The 27160-nt window shown below is 43.4% G+C and overlaps 1 protein-coding gene across 1 annotated transcript in view; it reads right to left on the bottom strand.

Annotated features, from left to right (window-relative positions):
* The window catches only part of ZFYVE26 (zinc finger FYVE-type containing 26), a 159646-nt gene that overhangs the window by 97468 nt on the left and 35018 nt on the right, over window positions 1-27160 (bottom strand). The window contains exons 15-23 of the mRNA XM_063439262.1: window positions 26832-26951; window positions 24020-24175; window positions 20494-20721; window positions 19164-19269; window positions 17754-18493; window positions 16936-17132; window positions 15344-15445; window positions 13916-14038; window positions 9129-9305 (exon numbers count right to left, since the gene is read on the bottom strand). Of these exons, the coding sequence (XP_063295332.1) occupies window positions 9129-9305; window positions 13916-14038; window positions 15344-15445; window positions 16936-17132; window positions 17754-18493; window positions 19164-19269; window positions 20494-20721; window positions 24020-24175; window positions 26832-26951 (1949 nt within the window). The remainder of the gene's footprint in view (window positions 1-9128; window positions 9306-13915; window positions 14039-15343; window positions 15446-16935; window positions 17133-17753; window positions 18494-19163; window positions 19270-20493; window positions 20722-24019; window positions 24176-26831; window positions 26952-27160) is intronic.

Here is a 27160-nt window from a genome sequence, read left to right as displayed (position 1 = left end):
TTAGTGCCCCCACCCGCCGCCCAGGGGTGGGGGCGGGGGGAGGACAGTAGGTCCCCCCCCCATTATCGTTATAGCCCCCACCCGCCGCCCAGGGGTGGGGGCCGGGGGAGGGGAGGACAGTAGGTCCCCCCCCCTTATTACTATGATGGCCCCCACCCGCCGCCCAGGGGTGGGGGCCGGGGGGGAGGACAGTAGGTCCCCCCCACTACTATTATGGCCCCCACCCGCCGCCCGGGGGGGGGCCGGGGGAGGACAGTAGGTCCCCCCCCCATTATCGTTATAGCCCCCACCCGCCGCCCAGGGGTGGGGGCGGGGGAGGGGAGGACAGTAGGTCCCCCCCCTTATTACCATGATGGCCCCCACCCGCCGCCGCCCTGGGGTGGGGGCCGGGGGGGGCAGTAGGTCGTCCCCCCCCTTATTACTATGATGGCCCCCACCCGCCGCCCAGGGGTGGGGGCCGGGGGGGAGGACAGTATGTCCCCCCCCCCTCTTATTACCATTATGGCCCCCACCCGCCGGCCAGGGGTGGGGGCCGGGGAGGTGGAGGACAGTAGGTCCCCCCCCTTTATTACCATTATGGCCCCCACCCGCCGCCCAGGGGTGGGGGCTGGGGGGGAGGACAGTAGGTCCCCCCCCTACTACTATTATGGCCCCCACCCGCCGCCCAGGAGTGGGGGCCGGGGGGGTGGAGGACAGTAGGTCCCCCCCCTTTATTACCATTATGGCCCCCACCCGCCGCCCAGGGGTGGGGGCTGGGGGGGAGGACAGTAGGTCCCCCCCCTACTACTATTATGGCCCCCACCCGCCGCCCAGGGGTGGGGGCCGGGGGGGGGAGGACAGTAGGTCCCCCCCCCCTCATTATCTTTATGGCCCCCACCCACCGCTCAGGGGTGGGGGCCGGGGGGGGGGCGACAATAGGTCTCCCTCCCTTATTTTACTTTACGGCCCCCACCCGTCGTTTAGGGGTGGTGGGCAATATTTTTTTTTTATTTTTTTTTTACAGTGAGCAGCCACAGGCTGCTCACTGCTTACTAGACATGCCCCTACTCGCGGTATAGCGAGTAGGGGCATATTATTTACTAATACCAAGTCATTTTTACTTAGTGTTAGTAAATGTGGCTGAAATACCAGTTTAGGTCTTTCAGCCTTTTAGTAGATAGCTCCCTGATACCGTGGGAATTAGGGAGTTATCTACTAAGCGGCTGCAAGATGCAGCCACAGCAATGAATAGGATCGGAGTTTCATTCATTAGAATGAAATTCCGAAACGATCAAAATACCGAATTGCATCCTAACACCAATGGAGAAACAGTGCTCATTCTGTTAGGATGCAATTCGGCAGTTTTGCCGGCGTTCTGACTAAGTGACAGGACGTTCGGCAATACTGACAGGAAGCATTGTGGGAACAGGGAGGAAAGCTAGGGATCATGGGAAAATTGCTCTGACAAGCGGAAATGAAGCACACTTTGCTCCTCCGCTGATCTAAGCTGGTAAAGCGGAGGAATCATCCATAAGACAAAGAGTCCCTACTTTGTCTTATGATTTTAAAGAAAACTAAAGAAGACAGGAAGAAATGAATAACAGATCCCGAGAGAGGGGGAGAAGAGGAAGAGATTGAGGAAAGGTAAGTTCGGCATGACAGTGCCGCTTTAATTCTGCCATTGTTGATGTTTCGGGAGGCACTGATTACAGGAATACAGAACCAATTACAAGCCCTGTTGTCAACTGATGTGTCATTACCCTTTACGTCTTTGAGCACAAAAGATGAATATTGTGATACTCCTTGTGTCAATAATATCTCAAAGATTTTAGTTTAGTTTACCCACTTTCTTTGTTACAGAGCTAATGCATTAAAATATCAGCAGAAAAAGACACTCACTTTTAATGTTTTTTTCTTAATAATTCTCCCTGTTTTCTTTCCTTGTATATACTTAATTCTCTGTCTTCTGTAGCCTTTCATATTTGGCTAAAACATGCAAATGTCAGTTCCATCCTAAAAAAGGCTTCTCTTAATCATACTTCATAACCTCCATCCCATATCCCTTCTTCCGTTCACCTCTTCTAGAGTGCCCTGTGTACAACCCTTTTTACAAACTTTCTCAACTCCAACTTCCTCCTTGACCCTCTTCAGTCTAGTTTGCGCTCTCTCCATTCTACTGAAACAGCCATTACTAAAGTGATGAATGATTGGCCACTGCTAAAAATTTAAAGGTCACTATTGTCTCTTAAAGGGGCAGCATAGGCACCAAAAAAACTTTAGCTTAATGAAGACGTTTTGGTACATAGACTACTCAATTCTCTGCCATTCAGGAGTTAAATCCCTTTGTTTAGGCAGCTCTAGGCACACCTCCCCTGACTGTGACTTCCACAGCCTTACTAAACACTTCCTATAAAGAGATATCTAATGTTTAAACTTCTTTATGGCAAATGTAGCGGAGTGCAGTATTAGAATCCACGATCTCCGCTGGTATAACAGGTACATCCACAGTCAGCGCTGAAAAGTAAGGCAATATCTCCAATCCTCCCAATAACCGGACGAAACACAGTTTGGGAGTCAACTAACTGGCTTTATTCACAGTGTGCATATTTATACAGTTCCCCATGCAAGGGGTTTCCATACAGTTACTTCAGGGGATTTCTCCCATCATGCAGCATAATTCTCCCAACAGGCTTCGCTGCACGAGAGGGATACTCCCACTAAAATGGACAATTAAGTGGATTATCCCCTTGTGCAGCAGAACTGACAATCTACATTAAAATACAGTTTTAGAGTTTTATTCGACAGATTAATGTGACCGAACGTTCGGTAGGTGAACGCATCTTTTGGGATAATACCGCTCAGCTCCCAGCTGAACTGACCGAACGCCGCATGAAATACATTTAACCATCGAGTTCAGCTTAAAACTACCGAACACGGACGGGGAACATAATGTGAGTAGAGCGGAACTCCCGAACGCTCTGGAAGTCCAGCGGTATTCGTATCATCGAGTAGCCGTTTTTAGTTCCAGGCACTCGACGACCGAACACCGCTGGAGAGACAAAGGATCCAAGATGGCCGACCACCGCATGGTCGGTAGTCGAACGACGGCCACCTAGGAGAGCCTTTAATTACCGATTGCAACATTGTTGCAATCGGTTAATGAGCGCCACACGCCTCTAAGTGTGTGGTCCACCTGGGGAGCCCGTATTCGTTTGGCGAACGGCCCGGATAGCCGCGATTCGTCAAACTAAGTGTTTGCAGGCTGGTAGCTTAGGGCTGCCAGCATGCGAACGGCCACAGTAAAATATACACATACACAATATATACAGTCCCCCCTACAGCCTACGGACAACCTTGGTACAGCATAGTCCAGAAGTGGCTAGGTTTGCCACAATGCTCCCCCAGAACCAAGCCGGCATACACAGTCTGATCCCAACGGATCGGCTTGGGGATGTCCGGGAGAGCACCCACAGATCACTTTTCAAGGTCAGTTTGTCTGGATAACCCGTCGGCGTTACCGTTTTGTTTCCCTGGGCGGTAATGTATGGTGAAGTCGAAGGGTTGCAGCGCCAAACTCCAGCGCAGCAGCCTGGCATTGTCCCCAGCCACACGGTTCAGCCACACCAACGGGTTGTGATCTGTGAGTAAGGAAAAAGGTTGTCCATATAAATACGGCTGTAGCTTTTTAAGGGCCCACACCACGGGCAGGCATTCTTTTTCGATGGCGGCGTAGCTTACTTCACGGGGTAATAACTTTCGGCTCAAGTAGGCTACGGGGTGTTCTCCGCCATCGGCTCCAACTTGGCTCAGCACTGCCCCCAATCCAAACATTGAAGCGTCTGTGTGAACAAGAAATCTTTTAGTTGGATCGGGTGCAGCGAGTACGGGAGCATTAGTTAGAGCAGTCTTTAGCTGTTGAAATGCCTGATCACACTCTGGGGCCCAGGTAACCTGTCGGGGAAGGTTTTTACGTGTCAAGTCGGTCAGGGGTTTGGCTAGGGCACTATAATTGTGCACGAACTTCCGGTAGTACCCCGCTGTACCTAGGAATGCTAGTACTTGGGTCTTGGTCCTAGGGGTAGGCCACTTAGCCACAGCTTCAATTTTGGCCGGTTCGGGTTTCTGGTGCCCGCTCCCCACCCGGTGTCCTAAATATTGTACCTCTGCCATCCCGACATGGCACTTACTAGGTTTCAGGGTCAGTCCTGCCTCCCCTATACGGTCAATAACTGCTCCTATATGTCGGAGGTGTTCTGACCAGCTCTGGCTATATATGGCAATATCGTCCAGGTATGCACATGCATATTCCTGGAACCCGTCCAATAGCCGATCCACCATCCTTTGAAAGGTCGCCGGAGCGTTTTTCATCCCGAAAGGCATGACCCGAAATTGGTACAGGCCAAACGGGGTGACAAACGCCGACTTGGGGATGGCGTCATCGGCTAGTGGAATTTGCCAGTATCCCTTACATAAGTCTATGGTCGTAAGATACTGTCCTCTAGCCATTTTATCCAGCAACTCGTCTATCCGGGGCATCGGATAGGCATCAGACACCGTTTTGTCATTTAGCCTCCGGTAGTCAACGCAGAAGTGTGTGGTGCCGTCTTTCTTGGGCACCAAAACTACCGGCGATGCCCAGGGGCTGTCTGACGGTTCGATAACCCCTAGTTGCAACATTTCGTCAATTTCTGCCTTCATATGTGCCTTGACTGCTTCAGGGACACGATATGGTGTTTGCCGCATAGGTAGCTGTCCTGGGGTTTCCACTCGGTGAGTGGCCAGCGGAGTGTACCCGGGTACGTTGGAGAAGATAGCTCCTTTAGCTAGCATCAACTCTTGTACCTGGTCACGCTCTGAAGGGCTTAGCCGCTCTCCCAGTTGGACACCCTTGGAGGGCTCGATCGGGTCCTCGGGTTCTAATAGGTCAGGTAGCGGCAGATTCTCCTGATCCTCAGAGGCCGAGGCGCATATGGCCGCCACGTCCTCTATCCTCTCATGGTAGGGTTTGAGCATGTTCACATGAAGCATGCGTCGCTTCCCTACCCCTGAGCAGGGGCCAACCACATAGGTCGTGTCGCATCGCTGCTCTACTACCTGGTATGGGCCTTGCCAGATGGCCTGCAGCTTGTCTGTGCGGACAGGTTTTAAAATTAAAACTTTCTGTCCCACTTGAAAGCTACGGTCTCTGGCTCCCCTATCGTACCAGCGGCGCTGGAGTTGTTGGGCCACCCGGAGGTTGGTGTGTACAGCCTGGGTCAACGCCTCCAGTCGGCCCCTGAACTCCAGCACGTAAGATACAATGGGGTTACCATCAGGGCTACTCTCCCCTTCCCAATGTTCTCTAATGAGGTTCAATGGCCCCCGCACCCTCCTCCCAAATAGCAATTCAAAGGGGGAAAAAACCTGTCGACTCTTGGGGTACCTCCCTATAGGCAAAAAGTAGATGGGGTAAGTAACGCTCCCAGTCCTTATGAGTCTCGCCAAATGTACGGAGCATCTGTTTTAGGGTCCCATTAAATCTCTCACATAACCCATTGGACTGGGGATGGTATGCTGAGTTAACTATTGGTTTAATACCACATACCTTCCAAAGCTGTTGGGTAACCTCGGCGGTGAACTGGGTGCCCCTATCGGAGATTATCTCTTGGGGAAATCCGACCCGGGAAAATATTTTTATTAATGCTTCAGCTACCGTCTCTGCATGGATGTTGGAGAGGGCAATGGCCTCGGGATACAGAGTGGCGTAGTCCACTACGGTTAAAATGTACCTCTTCCCGGAGGGACTGGGTTTGGGTAGAGGCCCGACGATATCCACAGCTACTCTGCTAAAGGGTTCCTCAATGATGGGTAATGGGCATAGCTTAGCCTTATGGCGGTCACCTCGTTTGCCTACACGTTGGCACACGTCACAGGAGGTGCAATATTGCCTTACATCCTTAGAGATCCCAGGCCAGAAAAAAGCGTGGGTCAATCGGTAGCGGGTGCGTGTCATTCCCAGGTGACCTGATAGAGGAATGTCGTGAGCTATCCTAAGCAGCTCTTGCCTATACTTCTGGGGTACTACTAGCTGCTATACGGTATAATAACCCTTTCTCCCAGATGTACCGCTCCCCCTCTAAACCAGCCTGATCAGTGCTCACTTTATCTCGGTACACCTGCAGCGTGGGGTCAGTTTTTACCTCTGCCTCAAATTGTGTGGGGGTGTCCCAGGTCATACATGTCAAGGGGTTGTCATGGTTTCTTACCTGAGCCTCGGTGTGAGCTGGTGGGGCCGTGGTGCGTGCCTGCTGCCGGGTGGTTACGGGGTGGACCTCCTGATGTGGGGCATGAAGTACAAAAGCAGATGTCATCTGACCCAGGTCATTCCCCAGTACCACATCCGCTGGTAGGTTTTGCATCAAGCCTACCTCTATCATGCCCTCCCCCGCACCCCAATCCAAATAATTCTTAGCAGTGGGCAATCGGTATACTGCTCCCCCTGCCACTCGTACTGCCACAGATCCACCAGTGTGTGCTGTATCAGGAACCAAATGGGGAGTAATCAGGGTTAGGGTAGCTCCCGAATCCCGAAGTCCCTGGACTTCCTTTCCCTCCACGGTCACTAGCTGGCGGTGATGTTGCCGGTTATCCGTGTCTCGGACTGTCATGACCTCATGTAATATACCCAGGGGTTCCTCCGCATGAACACTCCACAATTCCTGTGTGGTTGGTTCCCTTTGATAATAATGGGCAGCGGCCCTAGGTACTGGGTTTGGGCGCCCCTGATTCCAGGCGGGCTTGCCCCGGTTTTGGGTACATTCCCGGGCCATATGCCCCCATTGTTTGCAAGAGTGGCATTGGATGTTGGCCCGCCCGTTATACCTAGAGGGTGGAGGCAAATTCCCTAGGGAAGGACGAAATGGGGAGGCTGTGTGCGCTGGGGTTGGTATAGCGCTAGGTAGTCCGGTGGGTCGTGGGTAGCTTTTGGCTATAGGTCCATGGTGTCGCCGTGCGTCAAAGTGTTGGTCGGCCAATCTAGCTGCTTCAGTTAGGGTGAGGGGTTTCCTGTCCCGCACCCATTCTTGTGTCTCTGGGGATAGTCCATTAAAAAACTGCTCCAATAACATCAGCTGCCGCAACCCTTCCATGGTGGTGGCTTGGCTGGCCTGTATCCACCCTTGGGAGGCCTGGTCTAGCTTGTGTGCCCATTCAGTGTGCGAATCCCGTTCTGGTTTGCGCAAGTTTCTGAACTTGCGCCGGTATGCCTCCGGAGTAATGGCATACCTCTCTAATATTGCTCGTTTCACATTCTCATAATCTTTGCTGTCCTCACTGGGCACAGCACGGTATGCTTCGGCTGCCCGACCTGCTAGCTTGCCTGCCAGCAGTGGCACCCATACTGTCCGCTCTAACTCATGCAAATCACAAAGTCTCTCAAAGTCCTGCAAGTACCCATCAATCTCATCCTTTTCCTTGCAAAATGCTTTAAAGGCCTGATACGGGATTTTGGGTTTTACCGGGTTGTATAGGGACCCGGTTGCGGACTCTGCTCGAGCCAGCGTGTGCTGCGGGCTGTGTGCCATTACGTATTCCTGCACATTCGCCATCACCAGGTTCATCATGGCATCTGATATAGGCTGCGACAAAAATGCTAGCCTGGTCCTCATTTCTCTCTCATAGAGCGTTTCCTCCATAACTGCTGGGGGTGTAGCACTGCGGGCTCGGTCTCCCTCCATCAGCTCGGCAATTAGTGTAGCCTTGGGTTTGCTGCTGGTTATCTTACCCCTGGCTTCCAGCAGTTCTTTTAACGTTTGTCTCTTCAGCTTAGAATAATCTGTCTCCATTCACTTTCGGTAATCAGTTCTTTCGCTGTATTCTGCTTGCCATTCCCTTTTCCTATTCGGCAGTTCTGATTGCACGAATTTCGCTTTTCTGCTGTAAGGTTCGGATCCCGTCGCTTGCCACCAATTGTAGCTGCCTGCAGTATTAGAATCCACGATCTCCGCTGGTATAACAGGTACATCCACAGTCAGCGCTGAAAAGTAAGGCAATATCCCCAATCCTCCCAATAACCGGACGAAACACAGTTTGGGAGTCAACTAACTGGCTTTATTCACAGTGTGCATATTTATACAGTTCCCCATGCAAGGGGTTTCCATACAGTTACTTCAGGGGATTTCTCCCATTATGCAGCATAATTCTCCCAACAGGCTTCGCTGCACGAGAGGGATACTCCCACTAAAATGGACGATTAAGTGGATTATCCCCTCGTGCAGCAGAACTGACAATCTACATTAAAATACAGTTTTAGAGTTTTATTCGACAGATTAATGTGACCGATCGTTCGGTAGGTAGCTGGGGGCTGAACGCATCTTTTGGGAGAATACCGCTCAGCTCCCAGCTGAACTGACCGAACGCCGCATGAAATACATTTAACCATCGAGTTCGGCTTAAAACTACCGAACACCGACGGGGAACATAATGTGAGTAGAGCGGAACTCCCGAACGCTCTGGAAGTCCAGCGGTATTCGTATCATCGAGTAGCCGTTTTTAGTTCCAGGCACTCGACGACCGAACACCGCTGGAGAGACAAAGGATCCAAGATGGCCGACCGCCGCATGGTCGGTAGTCGAACGACGGCCACCTAGGAGAGCCTTTAATTACCGATTGCAACATTGTTGCAATCGGTTAATGAGCGCCACACGCCTCTAAGTGTGTGGTCCACCTGGGGAGCCCGTATTCGTTTGGCGAACGGCCCGGATAGCCGCGATTTGTCAAACGAAGTGTTTGCAGGCTGGTAGCTTAGGGCTGCCAGCATGCGAACGGCCACAGTAAAATATACACATACACAATATATACAGTCCCCCCTACAGCCTACAGACAACCTTGGTACAGCATAGTCCAGAAGTGGCTAGGTTTGCCACAGCAAATTCTGTTTAATTTAGAATTTCTTATCTACTGGTTTGTTTAGTCTGCTAAACCCTGCAGGAGCCTCCTGTGAGTGATTAAAGTTCAATTTACAGTTAAAAGTTGTTTTTTTTTAAAAGTGTTTTTTTTTTTATTCTCAAAGATCGATAATTCACCTGCATCATTAGTATTATTAAACAGCAGTAGTCAATACACACATATTAAGACTTGTAAAGTCCATACTTGACTTAAACCATGCTTACCTTTGAACCCATATGCATATTTTGTATATCATGTTGACGTGTTTCTGCAAGTCTATTTTGAAAATGGGACAGTAGGTAATCAGACAAGAAATGGCAAGCAAAAGTGCCAGGATTTTGAAGTAACGCCTGTTCAGTGACTGCAAGCTGCAAATTCTGGTCTTTTATCCTCTGCAACAGCTACAGGATATAAAAATTCAAGGAATGTAATCCAAAGCATATACAGCAAATCATTTTAACTCAATACAAAATAATGAATTTAAACCAAATAACACAAACCCAATTAAGAATTTCTAAGTTCATTAAAATCCTACAGTAGCACATTTTAGGATTATTATCCAAGAACAAAATTTTGCACTCCTGTTCAAAATTTTGTGGCGCAAATTAATGCTTTTTTTATATTGTTAGATATTCAGGGTTATTCACTAAAGAGAATTATCGTGAATTAAAAATTATTTTCATACTTGAAACCAAAACAGCTAAAGTTAAAACATTCTCAGCTGTGCAAACATGCACTAAGCAGGCTGAACAAAAATAAAAAATAATAAAAAAGCAGGCAAATTAAATGTTTTCCCCCTCCAGTTACCTTCTTCCCTTTTCTTATTTTTTCCACACCCACCTCAGGGGGTACACCGATTTAACCAGTGTTCTATCCCCAGGAATACTGAAGTACATTGGGCATGCTTGACAGATTTACACACATGATGTTGGAAGATATCTTCACCTTGCAACATCCCGATAGGGGGAAAAGAGTCTTATCAGCGTGATCATGTAGAGCAGGCTTCCACTGTCTGGTTTCTCTCTACTGCTGCACAATGATGCCCTGTTTATGTCATTAAAGGACTGGTCTGGAACTGAGATGAGAGGGTAAGGGGTCGGGGGAGGGAGGCTGAAGAAACTCTCCTACCCAAGTGGTGTGCCCAATAATGGAATCTTACCAGTGGTGGAACTTAAGTAGAGAGGCCCTGGTGCAAGATTGTTTTTTGGGGCCCCCTATTGCAATGATAGAAAAAAAAAAGTAGACTCCCACAATGTTTTACACAGAGCATATTTGCGTATGGAGTATGTGTGTGAATGTAGGGAGTGGCGGAACTACAATCGGTGCAGCTGATGCGGCTGCACTTAGGGTCAAACGATGGGCATTTCTGAAAAGGTGCCCGGTCGTGCACCTTGGACCCTTAAGAGCCTGACCGGGCCTCTTTCACATTGGCATGCTGGGAGGAAGTGAGATCAGATCACTTCCTCCCAGCTACAGAAAGAGCTGTGTGGGAGAGAGAGGGGCCACAGCATAAGAGGAAGGGGAGAGGCCCAGCTCCAAAACCACACTCCCATCAGACGGAGCCAGCAGCAGGACTCCAGGTAAGCCTAAAAATTCTTACATATATGAGTGTATGTATTTATGTGTCTGTGTGCGTCTGCATCTGTGCGTCAGAGTGTTTGTATGTGTCAGTGTGTGTATTTGCATGTGTGTATGTGTCATTGTTTTTTATGTGTGTGTGTGTGTGTGTGTGTGTCAATGTGTATGTTTATCTGTGTACGTATGTATGTATGTGCAAACATCACAGAAATCAAACACACCCTTGGCAAACATTACAAACCCACCCCTGTATTAAAACTCCCAATTATATACAAACAGCCCTTCATTCACATACCAACACTACACACAAATGTACACCTGCATTTAAAAGCCAACACAACATATAAATACACCCCTGCATTCAAACGCAAACCCTAAACACAAGCACACCACTGCATTCCAATGGCAACAGTATATACAATTACACCTATACTCTATACAAGAACATGATTACATTCAAACACTGCTTACAAATAAAATCCTGCAAGGATGGACAAATGGTAGGTCTTCAGCTTGCATAGCATTGTGGGAGTTGTATGACAGAGGGGAATCTACTTTTTGCCCACCCTTTCGCTAGTGGGAGGCCCAAAAATATTTTTTGCACCAGGGCACTCTCTAGATTAGTTCCGCCACTGAATATAGGGGTGTATTTGTGTGTAGTGTTGTGTGTGTGTTTTATGTACTGTTGTCATTTGAAAGCAGTGCTTATGTAGTGTTTATCTTTGAATGTAGAGGTGTGTTTGTATGTAGTGTTGACTTTTAAATGCAGGGGTGTATTTGTGTGCAGTGTTGAAGTTTGAATTCTCAGATGTACACACAAACACATTGACACACACCAGGCTACACTTTCACATGCAGATACACAGACGCACATATACATATATTAAACACCAGATACGCAGTCACACACCAATACACATGCAGACATATTTAGATACAAACACACACACACACCAATACACATTTAGATACACACTAATACACATTTAGATACACAGTCGCAAAGACACACAGATGCTCATATAGATATGCATGAAAAATGTACACTTTTTTTTTTTTTTTAAAGCACAGTTTTTATTTAATGCAACCATTATGCAAGTCAAAATAGACAAAGAACCCTTGAAAAAAAATAAATCATAATTTCTGGTACTATATAATAATTCATAGGAATCAGTAATCCTCTTATTCTCATAATTACGGTTTGTTTTTAAAAATATTAAAGCCGGCACTTAAGGCTAAAATTAACCGCCAAACTGGCACTTAATCATGATCCCAAAGCGACCACTCGAGAGACGACACCGAGGTGCAGAGATCGGTACCTCTCAAGCGACGAACCGAGCACAGCACACAATGAGGCCTACAAGCGTGGCAGGCGCTAAGGAGGCGGCCGCTCCCCAGCAGCAAGGCCACTCTGGAAAGCTGACTGCAAGCCCTCGTTCCCCCCCCCCCCCCTGGACTGGTGAGGGGGGGGGGGGGTCATCCCGGTCCACCCCCAACCAACCCCCTGGCAAAGCAATGGGCCAGAACCGGCTCCGTGGAGCCCAAAAGCTACCTCTCGCACTGCCGACATGTCTAACACATGGCGGGAAACTGAGGTGCGACTAAACCGTATATTCACTGCTTTCTGGAAGTCCCTAGAAACCCACATGAGGGGCTCAGAGCCTGAAGAGATCCCCCAGACTTCGCCACAGGGTACCCCACAAGACGCCAGATGGGGACAAACAGCAGCGCAACCCCAACGGCAGACGCAGCAAAAGGGCGACACTAACCCGAACCGGCAGGGGCAGTGGCAGGACACACAACCCAAAAAAGCGGATGCTGGAAGGCGGCGGGTGGTCAAACACCGGCATCTCCCAGGCAAGGCGGGGAAGCAGAGGGAACCGCCGAAGACAAGCACCAGACCACCCCACACAAGGCAGGTGAAGCCACACTCAGCACCCACAGCAACTCAGAACTGCCCAGGGGATCTCAGCACCGACAAGCCAAGGAGATTGCAGCAGCTGCACCACCTACAGCAGGGGGTACTCACCCAGCCCCGTCAAGGCATCGGCTGACCCCAAAGGGACTGAGACTCCAACCCAGGCATAGTCACGAATGTCTGATGACATATAAAAAACTTGCCTATTTTATTCTTTTTTCTTATTATGCTTAACCCGAGACCTGCATATTTCACTATAGGCAACAGTGTACTTATCTATGATACTCGAAGTTATAAGCATACTTATACTGCTAATATGTTCCCACTGTTCACACTGCTAATATGTTTTAAGCTTCAGTGTAGAACATGCCTATTTTAATTATTTTTCCTTTTAAGCTTCACACGAGACCTGCATATTTCACTATAAGCAAAAGTGTGCTTATCTATGATATTCGCAGTTATATGCATACTTAACCCAGCATGTCATATTATTCTAAAAAATGTGCAAGATATCTACAAGCCATGTTACAACCCATAAAAAACGCGCTTGTGAAAGCTACTGTGGCTATACAAGAACTGCTGTAATTCCTTTGCACAACAAAAATAAAAAAAATCAAAAAAAAAATTATTAAAGCCACGCTTCCAGAGATTGGGATTAATGAAACAAGTTTTATAAACTGTTTATGCACAAGTGCTTCAATTTCACGGTTTAATGCTGCTTGTCCCATAAGCAAAGAAGGATGTAATTTTTTTAATGTATACTTATTAGTTTTAGATAATACAAATGCACCCAAATCATACAAAGTGTCTGAAAGAAGCTGTCTAAATAGAATACCTGCAGAAGAGAACAACTTCAGGAATAGATAATAAAAGTAAAAATGTTCTCATATATTTAGGATTATCACGTTCATTAAGGGATTAAAACCGATTGCACTCATTTGTCCTGTTGAAAAATATTTTCCGGTTTCCTACCTGCAGCAAGGTGGCTTCCCAGGGGTCTAGTCGAGATAAAGAAATTCTCCCACTCCACTCCTCTCCTCTCAGACTTTCTCCTGGATGGCTCTGTTATATCTGGGAGGAAGTGACTGGATGTCTCTTCCTCTTAGCCCTGTCTGATATAATTTAAAGGGCCTGGTCGTGCGATTAAAGTGTCATAGCGCTGATTGGGCCTATGAAAAAACACTTTTGCCATTGGGTGCCCCTAAGTGCATGGGCCACCCTCTAAACCCTCTGAGTCTGCGGGCCTCCCGTGTAGCCACTGGTGGTAGTTCAACCGCTGAATCTTAGCATGTTTATAGTAATTTTTTAAAATGTTTATTACATACGTTTCAAAGTTTTTCTTCCTTTATTTTGGTTTGTATATTTTTTTTATTTTTTATTTTTTTTTATTTTTTAAGTAGTGCTTCCCCCTAAACCCTTGTCAGTTTCAACTTAACAGAACTCACAAGTGCCCTGAAAAAGAAAATATCAATGTGTCATGTTTAAATACATTTGCACAGAGAAGTAGAATATTACCTGTAGGGATCTTTCAGTGTCTTTGATGTGCAATAAATGCAGGAGGTGTTCTCCATGAAGACTGGTTAATAGTTCTGTTGGAATTGGATAAAAGAGACTCCAGTCCTCACATAACTCATAGTCCTGTGGCAGGAACAGGAATGGTTAGTTTTCAGCCGTACCGCAGTGTGCTCCACAACATTGAGCATCACTTGATATGACAAAAATAAATACAGTGAAACAAAACATAGAGAAGTATGTTTTTTGTTCTTCTGTTAAATCTATAACAGAATATGTCAATACACAAAATAATCAAATAAAATACAATAGATCAATATGGGTAAAGAAAAAAAAATACAAAACGTTTCTACACAATTCTAAAATTATTGAGCACTGTAGATACACACTTAGCAAAACAAAAATATATTTAAAACTAGAATGGATTTTTTCGATTGAAAAGGAACAAATCAAAAGGCTATGAGTGTTAATTTACAATGCAAAACTCATATGCTTTATAAGAAACAATCCAAGACAATCTGTAGTGGCTATGGTGCCAGGAGTTCCCTGGCGAAGCCCTCATTAAAGGGAGTGAAACCATTTCTGAACAGTTGGAATTCTTAGCTAGGCTCTGCTCCCTGCCTCCACTAACATCTCCTAAGAACTGGCAGTTCCTCAGGAACCCTCATTAGCTCTCCTGAGCCAAGCCCTGTATTGCATGGATTAAGTGAGCAGAGCCCAAGAAGCTACGGGATAAGAGATAGAGTTCTAAATAGAGTCTAGCAATCCACAGTCGTTAAACTTCATGAGCCAACACTGAAGTACTATTTGTCTTTATGAAGATACACGGTTAATGTGGAATCCAAAGTTACTTGCAGAGAGGTATATCTAAGTTGTGAATCTCAATGTGAATCTCAATAGATTTCAGCAAAGCAAACAAAATTATTATTTGTAGATACCCCTAGCAAACAAGCAAAGATTCCATAGTCAAACAAACTGTAAAACAGGACACAACCACAAAGGTATGCCATATCATAAAAATAAAATGATGAATAATAGAATAAATAATATAATAAATATACACTTCTACATTATATGTAGTGCAGAAGGAAATTTCAATGCCGTCTGATTTATACTGTGCCCGGATGCCTGCAATATATGACTTAATGGAGCTTCATGTGTGATTCTGCTTAATTCCTGGGCTTGCAATTTATCCTACCAGGTGTGATTTCATATTCATATTCTCTCTACCTGATTAATTTAGACTGGAAATTGCTGTGAAAATAAGCAGTTCAGATATAAGAGGGAAGGCTTTGTTAATTTTGTTTTCTTGCTGCAAGCTATTTAACCTTTGTTCACACAGGTTTGTTATAAAAAGGTGTGAATGTCATATCACTGTTTTAAACAGGGTGTTAAAAAGAAAGAAAAAGACATTACAGTTGTATTCAATACCTTAGCTTCCAGTATAATAGCAATGATTGTATGTGGATTGTCTACACAGTTCTTCTTTAAATCCTGCCAATTTGCCCAAACATCATCTTTCAGAGTGAGAATCTGAAATAAAGTAGTTAAGAATGACATGAAACATATTTTCCATTTATGGCACTCCTTGAAATGGTTTGCATTGCATTATCTTCTAACTATGGTACACCCTAAGGATCACACTAATTGACTGAGCCATCCTACATAACATCAAAGTTTAGGGGTTATTTTGTACAAATGAAATGACAAAAAATAAAACAATACATACGCAATTGAATATTTATTGAGTTAAAGGACTACATAATGACTTATGTCAATTAAGTCATTATGTTGCCTGGAGGTTCTGTGTTCCCTTAAGTGGTTAAACATTTATGAACAGTATAACTCTTAAAGAGAAGCTGTAGCAATGAGAACCACCACAGTGCCCAAAGATTGTACAAAACATATAATCAAACAATAAACAAACTAAAGTGACAACTTAGGGAACTAAATGGGGTTGAGTTATCCATATCATTAAACAAAAAGACTAAGTAATAATTATAGTCAACAGACTAAAGTTATCCTGCCATAGTATGCAGAAGTTAGGTCATTTTCACCCCTTAAAGACAGATAACAGATTTCCTACCATGATGGCCTTTTACTTCTGAAGCTGTCCCCTTATGGGAATAAAGAGCAATGAATTCCTTCCATGCCTTGTGCTAGCAGAAATGCTAGCAAATGTACATATTTCCATTTAAAGCTCTTTTGGTTCCTCATCCACATGTTAATCAATCCTCAGCATTAGAACCTGGCAGAACAGAGGATCTAATTGCAATGAGTGAGTGACAAGGAGAGCAAACAAACCCTTCCCTATGAGGTTCCCTTGCTCCCTGATAGACTGCTTCCCCTCTAGCATGCATGTCTCATGCTTGCTGGGGGAATATGGGCAAACAGACACCGATGTGCTGGCAGTGAAGTTAGCAAATCCGTGTCATCATTAAGAACTACCCTGCTTGAGGAAGTAATCTTAAGCAGGGCAATCCCGACAGAGAGCAGGTGGCTACAGATACAGCAACCCACAGACACTTTGGGATAATGCCATTCAAACTACACATTCACTAACAGAACTATTAGAAGAGGCCTCAATCTGACATGCAAATGATCCAGGAACTCTCTTCAAATGGATAACGTGTCCTAAATTTGCTTGGGAACAGAGCAAGCTACTTGAGTTCTTGTCTATTCTCTGTATTTTTTGGAACACAGCTTTTGAGTATTGAATTTATTTAAATATTTTGTAATGTTGCTCAAAGCATATTTTTGTGGATCTCTATATCAGTGAACAATTCTACCGACATTAGTCTGTCACATTTTTCAAAGAATTTTAACCCAATACAATTATATATGGCAGTATGCGATTTTAAGAATTCAAAAAATATTTTTGTTTCAATGCCTCTTTAATCTTTAGGAACTGAATCAAATTGTGTATGAATATTTAAAACCCAGTAGAGTAATGAGTGCAAGAACAATCATAGAGGTCAGTTTTAAAGAATATAGCATGCATCCATCTAAAATGATTGACACACCTTGCGATAAATCTCCAGTTCCTTTATTTTGTTCTGCAGGTCTTGTTTCAAATCAGCGGCAATGTGTGGCTCACAGAAACAATATCCAAGGATCTCTTGACATGCTTCCAGAGGCCACTTGTCAAGAAAGTGAAGGGCAAGTTTACTTCTTAAGTCAGGGTCTTCAACCGCAAAAATGTATTTCCAGCCATCTGCCTCTATTAGAAATAAGTAAAGTTGATAATAGAACTCCCATGAACGACTAACACTGAACAATACATTTCTCAGATCCATTCCTCTTAAAATCACCTATTTTAAAACCTCTATTAAAATAGAGCAGCAATGGAGCACGTACCACTCCACCACCGGTAAACAGACTCTTCCATGAGAGCCAGATTTATGCGGTTAACTAGGTTTGGCAACCAGCTGACCCTCTCTGTCAATTAGCTGGCTCTGCATGGTAGTACTTGGCTCAGACCATTTAATCGAAGCTCTGAGTAGGAAGGAAATGTCTCTTAATTATAGGAAGTGACCTCAGTGCCCTAGGTAAGTTGCCAAAACATTACAAACCGTTTCACTACTTACACTGGCTGAAAGCAAGGGCAATCCTGCAATCATAACCACTACAGATTTACAAATGTGCAAGTTGAAGTCACAATTACTTGAATGTTCGAGGAAAACCATTGATGTGGATATTTACAAACAGTCTTAAGGACATTATGCAACATTACTGAATATGTCCCCTGGAATTTGTGTCGAAAATTTAATTTCTTCGACCTGGATCTTTATAATGCTCCAAGAGTCACGTATTAATAAAAATAGCAAATTATTCAACATACCTTCAGCAGCAGCACAGCACAAGAGAGCGTCTTTCACTCCTGCAAAGTCTTCAAGTTCACCAATATGCAAATCTAAAATCTGCAAAACCTTTTTCCAATTCTTTTCAGTAACGGCTTTCTGGAAAGCTTCCATAATTACTTCATTTGCAGCAGGGTAGTGAAAACCTAGGAGAATCAAGGAACTGCAAATCTTGCCACAGATAGACCGGTTATATTCATTGCCCTCAGTATAGTCATCCACAAATGGCGCAGACATGGTGGACAAAAACCTTTGAAGAACTAGAAACTCAGAAAGGAGCAGTTCACATTCCTTTGCAATGTATTCCATTTCCAGTGGACTTTCTTTCTTGTTGCCTATTAATTCCATCCAGGACAGACCTGATTTTGGGGCTTTATGAATTTTGGAAGCACTCAGACAGGCAATAATTGCAGTTATATTTGACTTTGATTTTAAGAAGTTTAGGATGGATGCTGTGATACTGTACTGGCTAGAATCAGACACAGTTTGCTTAAAGGAAGAACTGGCTTCTCTATCCTTGTCACACTTGAGAAGTGGGATACATATGTCTGGTAAACAAGTATTCAAACATTGCTGAGTCATTTGTCCAATACCAATCAAGAGCAACTGAGTCTGGACAGTCTTCATTGTCCTACAAATGGACAATGGCTCACAGCAACAATCCAGTATAACCCGCCCTAAATTTAGCTCAATATTTTCTTTCTCCAGTAGTGAAGACAACCTATAGTGAATAAAAACAATATTTCAGTAAAGTTACTATAAAAGTGGTGTTCTTGCAGAGGTAGGCTACTTTAAAGCCTGTTTGTTTAACGTTGATACTTTACAAACCACATCAACAGATAGCGGTATGTTCCTTTCTCGGTCTCTCCGCCCTGCCCATGACCGTCTCCTGTCCATTGTCCGCACCCATACGGCCAACTCATGCTTGCAGGTCTTCTCGCGGGCGTCTCCCTTCCTATGGAATAGCCTGCCTAGCGCCATCAGACTCTCCCCTAGTCTTGCATCTTTTAAGAAGTGCCTTAAAACCCATCTCTTTAGGAAAGCTTATGGTCTCCCAGAGTAACCTCTACCTTACCTGTCTCTTTCTCTCTCCTAAAGGGCAGCACTATACTCTCTCCTCCAGCTCTGCCTCACTCCCACCTTACTTGATTGCGAATTCCTGTCCTATTGTGTTTTACACCCCACCTCCTAGAGAATGTAAGCTTGTTTGAGCAGGGTCCTCTTCAATCTATCGTCCCTGTAAGTTTTCTTGTAATTGTCCTATTTATAGTTAAATCCCCCCTCTCATAATATTGTAAAGTGCTAAGGAATCTGTTGGTGCTATATAAATGGCAATAATAATAATAGCCGTACATAAATACAACACACCTAAACAAATGGCAGTACCTCACCTTTCTGCTTGTACTTGTTTTTCAAACAGCAAGTAAGAAATCAACTGAGCAGGTTTTTGTTGTAGAAGAACAAAAGGATTTCCAGTTTTCAGATCTAGAGATGTATCTACAAAAGAAGACAATAACATTTTACATCACACATTACATTATGTATACATCTATACACACACACACACGTTTGAGGTATGCCTTCATATACTAATCTTGTGTATACCTGCAAACAAATTAGTGATGGCAAATTGTTTTAATAAGCAGAGCTATGAACAAGATCAAGGAATTACATGAACATAATATAGACTGTGTTGAAGGTACAGTAAGTAAAAATGGTGGATCTTCTAACAAGATCACATTCGCAGCTTGCTCATAGCGCTGTGGTTATGTGTGAATGCCTGCGTGTGTCTTTTTTTCTTGAGATAATGCTTTTGACACAAAATAAGATTCTGGATAACTGCACAGTTGAATTATAGAATTTGTGAGTGAATTATGAAGGATTTGAGCTGTATTTGTTCTACATATCTTTTATGAATAGGTAACTAATAATTTGCATCCAAACATACTAAAAACCTATATTTTTATTATAATTGAATGATCATGAAACATTAAAAGAGACTTTCCAAGCACTATAGCTACTTATATTCCTTGAAGGCCTTATAGAGAAAATAGATTTTTCCTGTCTATAAGTCACCACACCACTAAGTGTTTCCAACCCACAAAAAAAAACAACAACAAAAAAAACTGAATTTTTTTTTCTTCTGCATAATCTTTATATTTCTGGCTTTTTGTTGTTGTTCGTTCTTTGACTTTAGGAGAAGTTGTCCTCAGGTCAGTTTAGAATTAAGTACGATATGTTAATCGAACGTGTGGAGACGAAAGCTCTTGGATTTCTTTCCACCGGTGGAGGCCTGCTAACATCCAGGTACGGCAGAAAACCTTACTGGAGTAACCCTGCTAAGTGAGGCAGAGAGGCTTCAATCTGTCAATATTGCAGCCTGGTTTGGTCTCGACCAGGAGTTGCGGCCAAACTCATCAAAAAATTAATTATATATTTTAATTAAATGTCTCCTACTCCAGGAAACAACACCAGTCATCAATGACGAGTAAAGTTAAATGAAAAAGTATTATTTGAATGTATTTTGTTAAAGGGACACATCAGCCCCCTAAAACACTTTAAGCTCACTGATGTAAAAAACAAATAATTTTACTAAAGAAAAGTTTCGCTGGGAGTATACCTACAAAATGGTGATTTGTATTATTTTTTTATTTGTGCAGTGTCCCTTCAGTCATTTTGTTAGTATTATTACTTTAGTTTCAAAATATTTCCCATACTTACCAAGTTCTGTATTTATGCTTTGAATGATAACTTTGGCTAAAGTGTCCATATGTGTGAAAAAGCTTCTGATATACTGAGACTTATGGATTTGGTTCTCAAGAGACCTTTCGCATTCATCCAGATTGTTCAAGAGAAGTGACATCTCCTGGCGTACAGGATGCGATTGAACTTCTTGGGGTTTTGTAGAGGACTGATCCAGTAATGTTTGGATCAGATTTCCTTTTGCTTCTATAATTTAAGAGAAAAAAAGAAACTTTGGTTTGTCAAAATTAAAAGAAAACTGGGGCATTTACACTTTGATGAAGCCTGGGGTGAAACGTGTTTAGTGTTTATTTTCTATATGTATTTTTTTTTAAATTTTTAAATAAGTTGTACAAACTGAACTTGTGCTGGAAATTTTTGGGCCAAATGCTATATTTGCTACGGAGCTGCAATTTAAAAGGTCCTAATGGTGGGGACTAAACCACCTAAAGTGCGGGTACTCTTAGCATAGCAAACAGCACTCTACATTAAGTAAGCATACATTTTATTTAAATACCATGAATATACAGTGTTACATTATTGCATTTGTTCCATATTTTGCCAATCAACTTGCTGGTAAGCCACACCGCATCATGTATTGCTTGCTTTGTTCTGTGAAGCTGCAACATATTGCATATTCGAAAACGGCATATCCGAATACTGCTCCTGCTGCCTGACACTAAACTAAGCCAATAGCTCTTAACCATGTGAGGGTGCTCTTCTTCTATCTCTACTCTTTTTTGTTGTTCTCTTGGAGGTTGACCTTACAAGAAACATTGTTACATGATGTGTGACCACTAGGGATACTTGCATTAAGAATTAGTTTGCATGAGAGTTTAAATAAGGGTTTGATTTGAGATTTGTAGTAAATAGAAAGGGAGGGGAACAGCGCTACAGTACTGATCACAAGGGGGGATAGAGCTGCACACCTGAAAGGAAGGGTAACCCTCAAACCCTTCAAAGAATGGAGAGAACAAAATACAACAAATACAGGGTGCGCTAAATAAAATAAAGGGAGATGAAAAAGTCTTTATAGGTACAATGTGGACCTTGAGTGAGTGTTCTTATGTTCTTTCTTTGTGATCTCAGTAGTCGAATATGGAATACAAAAGCAGAGAGGGGAGACCAATATTGCAAAACTGTAATGCGGAAAGGATCACGAACAACACAGACGTGGAGAAGTGCCAACTTACAATTTAAAGAGCTAAACCCAGCTCTAGGTAAAACAGCATACAGTGGTATTTAATACTCCCCACATGTAGGATATTACTGGACAATTGGAGGTGTCTTCCTAAGATTCTTTACACCATCCCAGACAGACGTCAGCATATAAAATATATAAAAGATGGAAAAACCCAATGGTGCAATAACTTTGGTAATACTGCAACAACAGACAACACTGAAGTCCTAAGAGTGCCAACTTACAATTTAAAGAGCTATGACCAGCTCTGAGTAAAACAGAAATCCCTGGTGGGGATTATTCCACCTACGCTTGGTTCATAGAGCAGTGTGGCTGCTCTGAACACTGTAAGTATGTTTCTTTTTATTTCTTTGTCATTTTATATATGGAAAACACTATGGGCCCTCTCTTGTGATTTTATTTTCATAAGACCGGCACTGCAAGCAGGGGTGTATCCTGGTTTTGTGCTGCCCTAGGCAGGACAAAACTCAGACGCCCCCCTCACCCCCACCCCCCCCCCCCCCCCGCCACCCCCGCCTTCTAAATACACACACACTGACAGATACGCATCCATTAGCTAACTGTTAGCTAATGGATGCGTATCTGTCAGTGTGTGTGTGTGTGAGTGTATGAGTGTGTCTGTGTGTGAGTGTGTCTGTGTGTGAGTGTGTCTGTTAGTGAGTGTGTCTGTTAGTGAGTGTGTCTGTTAGTGAGTGTGTCTGTTAGTGAGTGTGTCTGTTAGTGTGTGTGTCTGTTAGTGTGTGTGTCTGTTAGTGTGTGTGTCTGTTAGTGTGTGTGTCTGTTAGTGTGTGTGTCTGTTAGTGTGTGTGTCTGTTAGTGTGTGTGTCTGTTAGTGTGTGTGTCTGTTAGTGTGTGTATGTCAGTGTGTGTGAGTGTCTGTTAGTGAGTGTGTGAGTGTGTCTGTTAGCTGCTAACAGACACACTCACACACTCACTAACAGACACACTCACACACACACTAACAGACACACACAGTCAGACTCACACACACACTAACAGACACACACAGTCAGACACACACACACTCTCTAACAGACACACTCTCACACACACACACTCTAACAGACAGACACACTCACTCACTAACAGACACACACTAACAGACACACACAGTCAGACACACACAGTCAGACACACTCACACACACTAACAGACACACACACACACTAACAGACACACACACACACTAACAGACACACAGTCAGACACACTCACACACACTCTCACACACACTAACAGACACACTCACACACACACTAACAGACACACACAGTCAGACACGCTCACACACACACACACTAACAGACACACACTAACAGACACACACTCACTCACATGAACTCATTTTTTTTTTTTTATTTACCCCCCCAGCCTCCTTACCTGGGGAGCACTTCCTCTGAGCTGTCTGCTCAGCTCCCTCGCGCGCCGCAGAGTGAGGCTGGGAGGCGGAGCCGGAATATGACGTCATATTCCGGCTCCCAGCCTCACTCTGCGGCGCGCGAGGGAGCTGAGCAGACAGCTCAGAGGAAGTGCTCCCTCGCCAGCCGCCCGCCCGCCCAGCAACCAGCCCAGCAGCCACCAGCCCAGGATGTCTGTTAGCCGCAAGGCTAACAAGGCATTTGCCCTGGGCGTTTGGGGGCGGCTTTTTTTGCCGCCCCCTGGAAAATGCCGCCCAAGGCAAATGCCTTGTTTGCCTCGCGGCAAATACGCCCCTGACTGCAAGCATCATTAGAGGAATATCCTACACGTGGGGAGTTAAAATACCACTGCATGCTGTTTTACTCAGAGCTGGTCATAGCTCTTTAAATTGTAAGTTGGCACTCTTAGGACCTCAGTGTTGTCTGTTGTTGCAGTATTACCAAAGTTATTGCACCATTGGGTTTTTCCATCTTTTATATATTTTATATGCTGACGTCTGTCTGGGATGGTGTAAAGAATCTTGTGAAGACACCTCCAATTGTCCAGTAATATCCTACATGTGGGGAGTATTAAATACCACTGTATGCTGTTTTACCTAGAGCTGGGCTTAGCTCTTTAAATTGTAAGTTGGCACTTCTCCACGTCTGTGTTGTTCGTGATCCTTTCCGCATTACGGTTTTGCACTATTGGTCTCCCCTCTCTGCTTTTGTATTCCATATTCGACTACTGAGATACTACAAAGAAAGAACATAAGAACACTCACTCAAGGTCCACATTGTACCCATAAAGACTTTTTCATCTCCCTTTATTTTATTTAGCGCACCCTGGATTATGCTTTTGAAGTATTTCAGGGTTGACAGGCACAGATGACAAAACTTTACTCACCATGAACAGATATTGCAGCTTTAAGACAAAGGAGAATTTGTTCCCGCTCACGGTCAAGTGTAATATTGCGAATAATATACTCATCGGACATTACTGCATAGCAAGTGTGCAAAATCTCTGTAATGTTACACTTGAATTGGTTGCTTATTTTATCTCCTTTAATATGTAAAACAAAATAGAAAAAAATTATAATAATAGTATTTGGGTAACATTTATTTTTGCATTTGTGCATAACATTTTATAGTAGAACATTTAAACAGCTTTAATTACCTCTAATTATGTGTCTCCCCCTTACCATGCCTATGCAAGCTCTGAGTTTAGGTTTTTCAGTTACCTTTTACCTACCTTGTAACTATCCATACTTATATAGAAACAGAATGTGACTGCGGGTAAGAACCATTCGGCCCATCTAGTATGCCCAAGTTCCTTAATGCTTTTAATAGTCCCTGGCCATATCTTATAGTTAGGATAGCCTTATGCCTATCCCACGCATGCTTAAACTCCTTTACTGTGTTAACCTCTACCACTTCAGCTGGAAAGCTATTCCATGCATCCACTACCCTCTCCGTAAAGTAATACTTCCTGATATTATTTTTAAACCTTTGTCCCTCTAATTTAAGACTCTGTCCTCTTGTTGTGGTAGTTTTTCTTCTTTTAAATATAGTTTCCTCCTTTACTGTGTTGATTCCCTTTATGTATTTAAATGTTTCCATCATATCCCCCCTGTCTCGTCTTTCCTCCAAGCTATACATGTTAAGATCCTTTAACCTTTCCTGGTAAGTTTTATCCTGCAATCCATGAACCAGTTTAGTAGCCCTTCTCTGAACTCTTTCCAAAGTATCAATATCCTTCTGAAGATACGGTCTCCAGTACTGTGTACAATACTCCAAGTGAGAAATGTTCAAATTCGGTAAAGTGAGGTGGCTTTAAATTTCTGACTGTCATTGCTTTTCTTATGACCATACCTGTTGCCTTTTTGCATATTACACTATGTAATCTGTATTGTCTTTTTGCACTGTCATGACTAAATAAATTGAAAAAACCCAACAACCTATAAACCTGAATGATCTGTTAATTAACGCCAGCTGTCACATTTGTTAAGCTGTAAATTAAGATCATCTCACATTGATATCTTTTTCTATTATTCGTGTTGTACTACAATTTCCTTTTTAAAAGATTTGTAAAAAAAAAATAAAAAACCCCCACAAACATACGGGACGTTACAAATAGCTGGAGGTTTCGCTTCTTTACATGTATTACAGTTTCCAAAATAATGAAGAAGACCCCATGTTAATTAAAGAGAGCCATTGACACATTTCTAGAATAAGGTATTCTAAGCTGTTCCAGTAATCATCAGATAATTGATGACAATTTCAATTTTGTTTGGGAGACAAATGTATCACAACAGTATTTATAAAGAATATGAATTCTCACAAAAAATTTTTTTTCTTTATTTACATGGTTAGCACAGCAGTAAAATATTCCACACTCAATGAAAGCCATAATTCAAAAGAATATTTCCTATTGCAATTGGGTAGGCTTAGCTATGCTTCAATCATTAAGATTTGATTTTAAGAGTGTTTTTGACCCAAGATGCCGTTGTGACCTGACTAAGAGCTCTAAAGGAATATATTTAACAATTTCTTCATGACCTCCGATCTGAAACTCAAATTAAAATAAAAAAGTTGAAATTGAAAGGGACATTACAGGCACCCAGACCACTTTATCTCACTAAAGTGGTCTGGGCGCAGTGTCCCAGGTCCCTTAACCCTGCAAAGGTAATTATTGCAATTTTTAATAATCAATAATTACCTTTAAGTGTTAACACTACCTCTAGTGGCGGTCTACATTTGGTCGCCTGACACTGGACGTACTTACGCTATGCATGAGGACATTCAGGTCATTCAATATACAATGCTTTCCTATGGTGGAAGAGCTAATGCCAGTGCGGCAATAGCGGCGCATGCACATTAGATCTCCCCCACCATCGGCTGACGTTGATGGGAGAGGAGAGGAGCGGAGCCTGAACCAACACTGAGGGACATTGGCGCTGGATACATCCTAATGTAAGGCAAACTCATTTTGGTATTAATGTAATGAAATAATAATATTCCAGTTTATAATATTTCAACATTGGTATGAAACTGTGGAGAGCAGACATAGCCCAAGATATATTCGACACGTAGTCAAAAAGAAACATAGAAACATAGAATGTGACGGCAGATAAGAACCATTCGGCCCATCTAGTCTGCCCAGTTTTCTAAATACTTTCATTAGTCCCTGGCCTTATCTTATAGTTAGGATAGCCTTATGCCTATCCCACGCATGCTTAAACTCCTTTACTGTGTTAACCTCTACCACTTCAGCTGGAAGGCTATTCCATGCATCCACTACCCTCTCAGTAAAGTAATACTTCCTGATATTATTTTTAAACCTTTGTCCCTCTAATTTAAGACTATGTCCTCTTGTTGTGGTAGTTTTTCTTCTTTTAAATATAGTCTCCTCCTTTACTGTGTTGATTCCCTTTATGTATTTAAATGTTTCTATCATATCCCCCCTGTCTCGTCTTTCCTCCATGCTATACATGTTAAGATCCTTTAACCTTTCCTGGTAAGTTTTATCCTGCAATCCATGAACCAGTTTAGTAGCCCTTCTTTGAACTCTCTCTAAGGTATCAATATCCTTCTGAAGATAGGGTCTCCAGTACTGTGTAAAAAGGTTTCTTTTCTTCCTTTTCTTTTCTATTACTATCAGGCATGAGATTGACCACACATATGAAGTTTAAAAAAAAAATGATAATATGACAGGATACCTAATTCATCTTGTACTGGAGCAGGACACGGGTAAGTAATGATTTTACTAATTTGCTGAAGGACTGATGGAAAGCCACGTATACCTTCTGGATAATTAATTATAGGAAACTGCTTGCTGCCTGCAGAAACAAATATTTTTACATTTACATTTTTTAATCACAAGTATTACAGTTTCTTACAAAACACGTTTTTATACCTTGCATTATCCTCACCTATAAAACTATTTTGAGCTTACAGAAACATAATTAAACAAGTCTAGTCTTAAAAAAAAAAAAAAAAAAAAAAAAAAAAGTTAGTTTGCTTTTTAAAAAGTCTCCAGATCTCTCTT

This window comes from Pelobates fuscus, chromosome 13 (genome assembly GCF_036172605.1).
Source record: "Pelobates fuscus isolate aPelFus1 chromosome 13, aPelFus1.pri, whole genome shotgun sequence".
NCBI lineage: Eukaryota > Metazoa > Chordata > Amphibia > Anura > Pelobatidae > Pelobates > Pelobates fuscus.
Note: the sequence above shows the minus strand (reverse complement) of the source record. Positions and strands in the feature narration are given on the sequence as shown.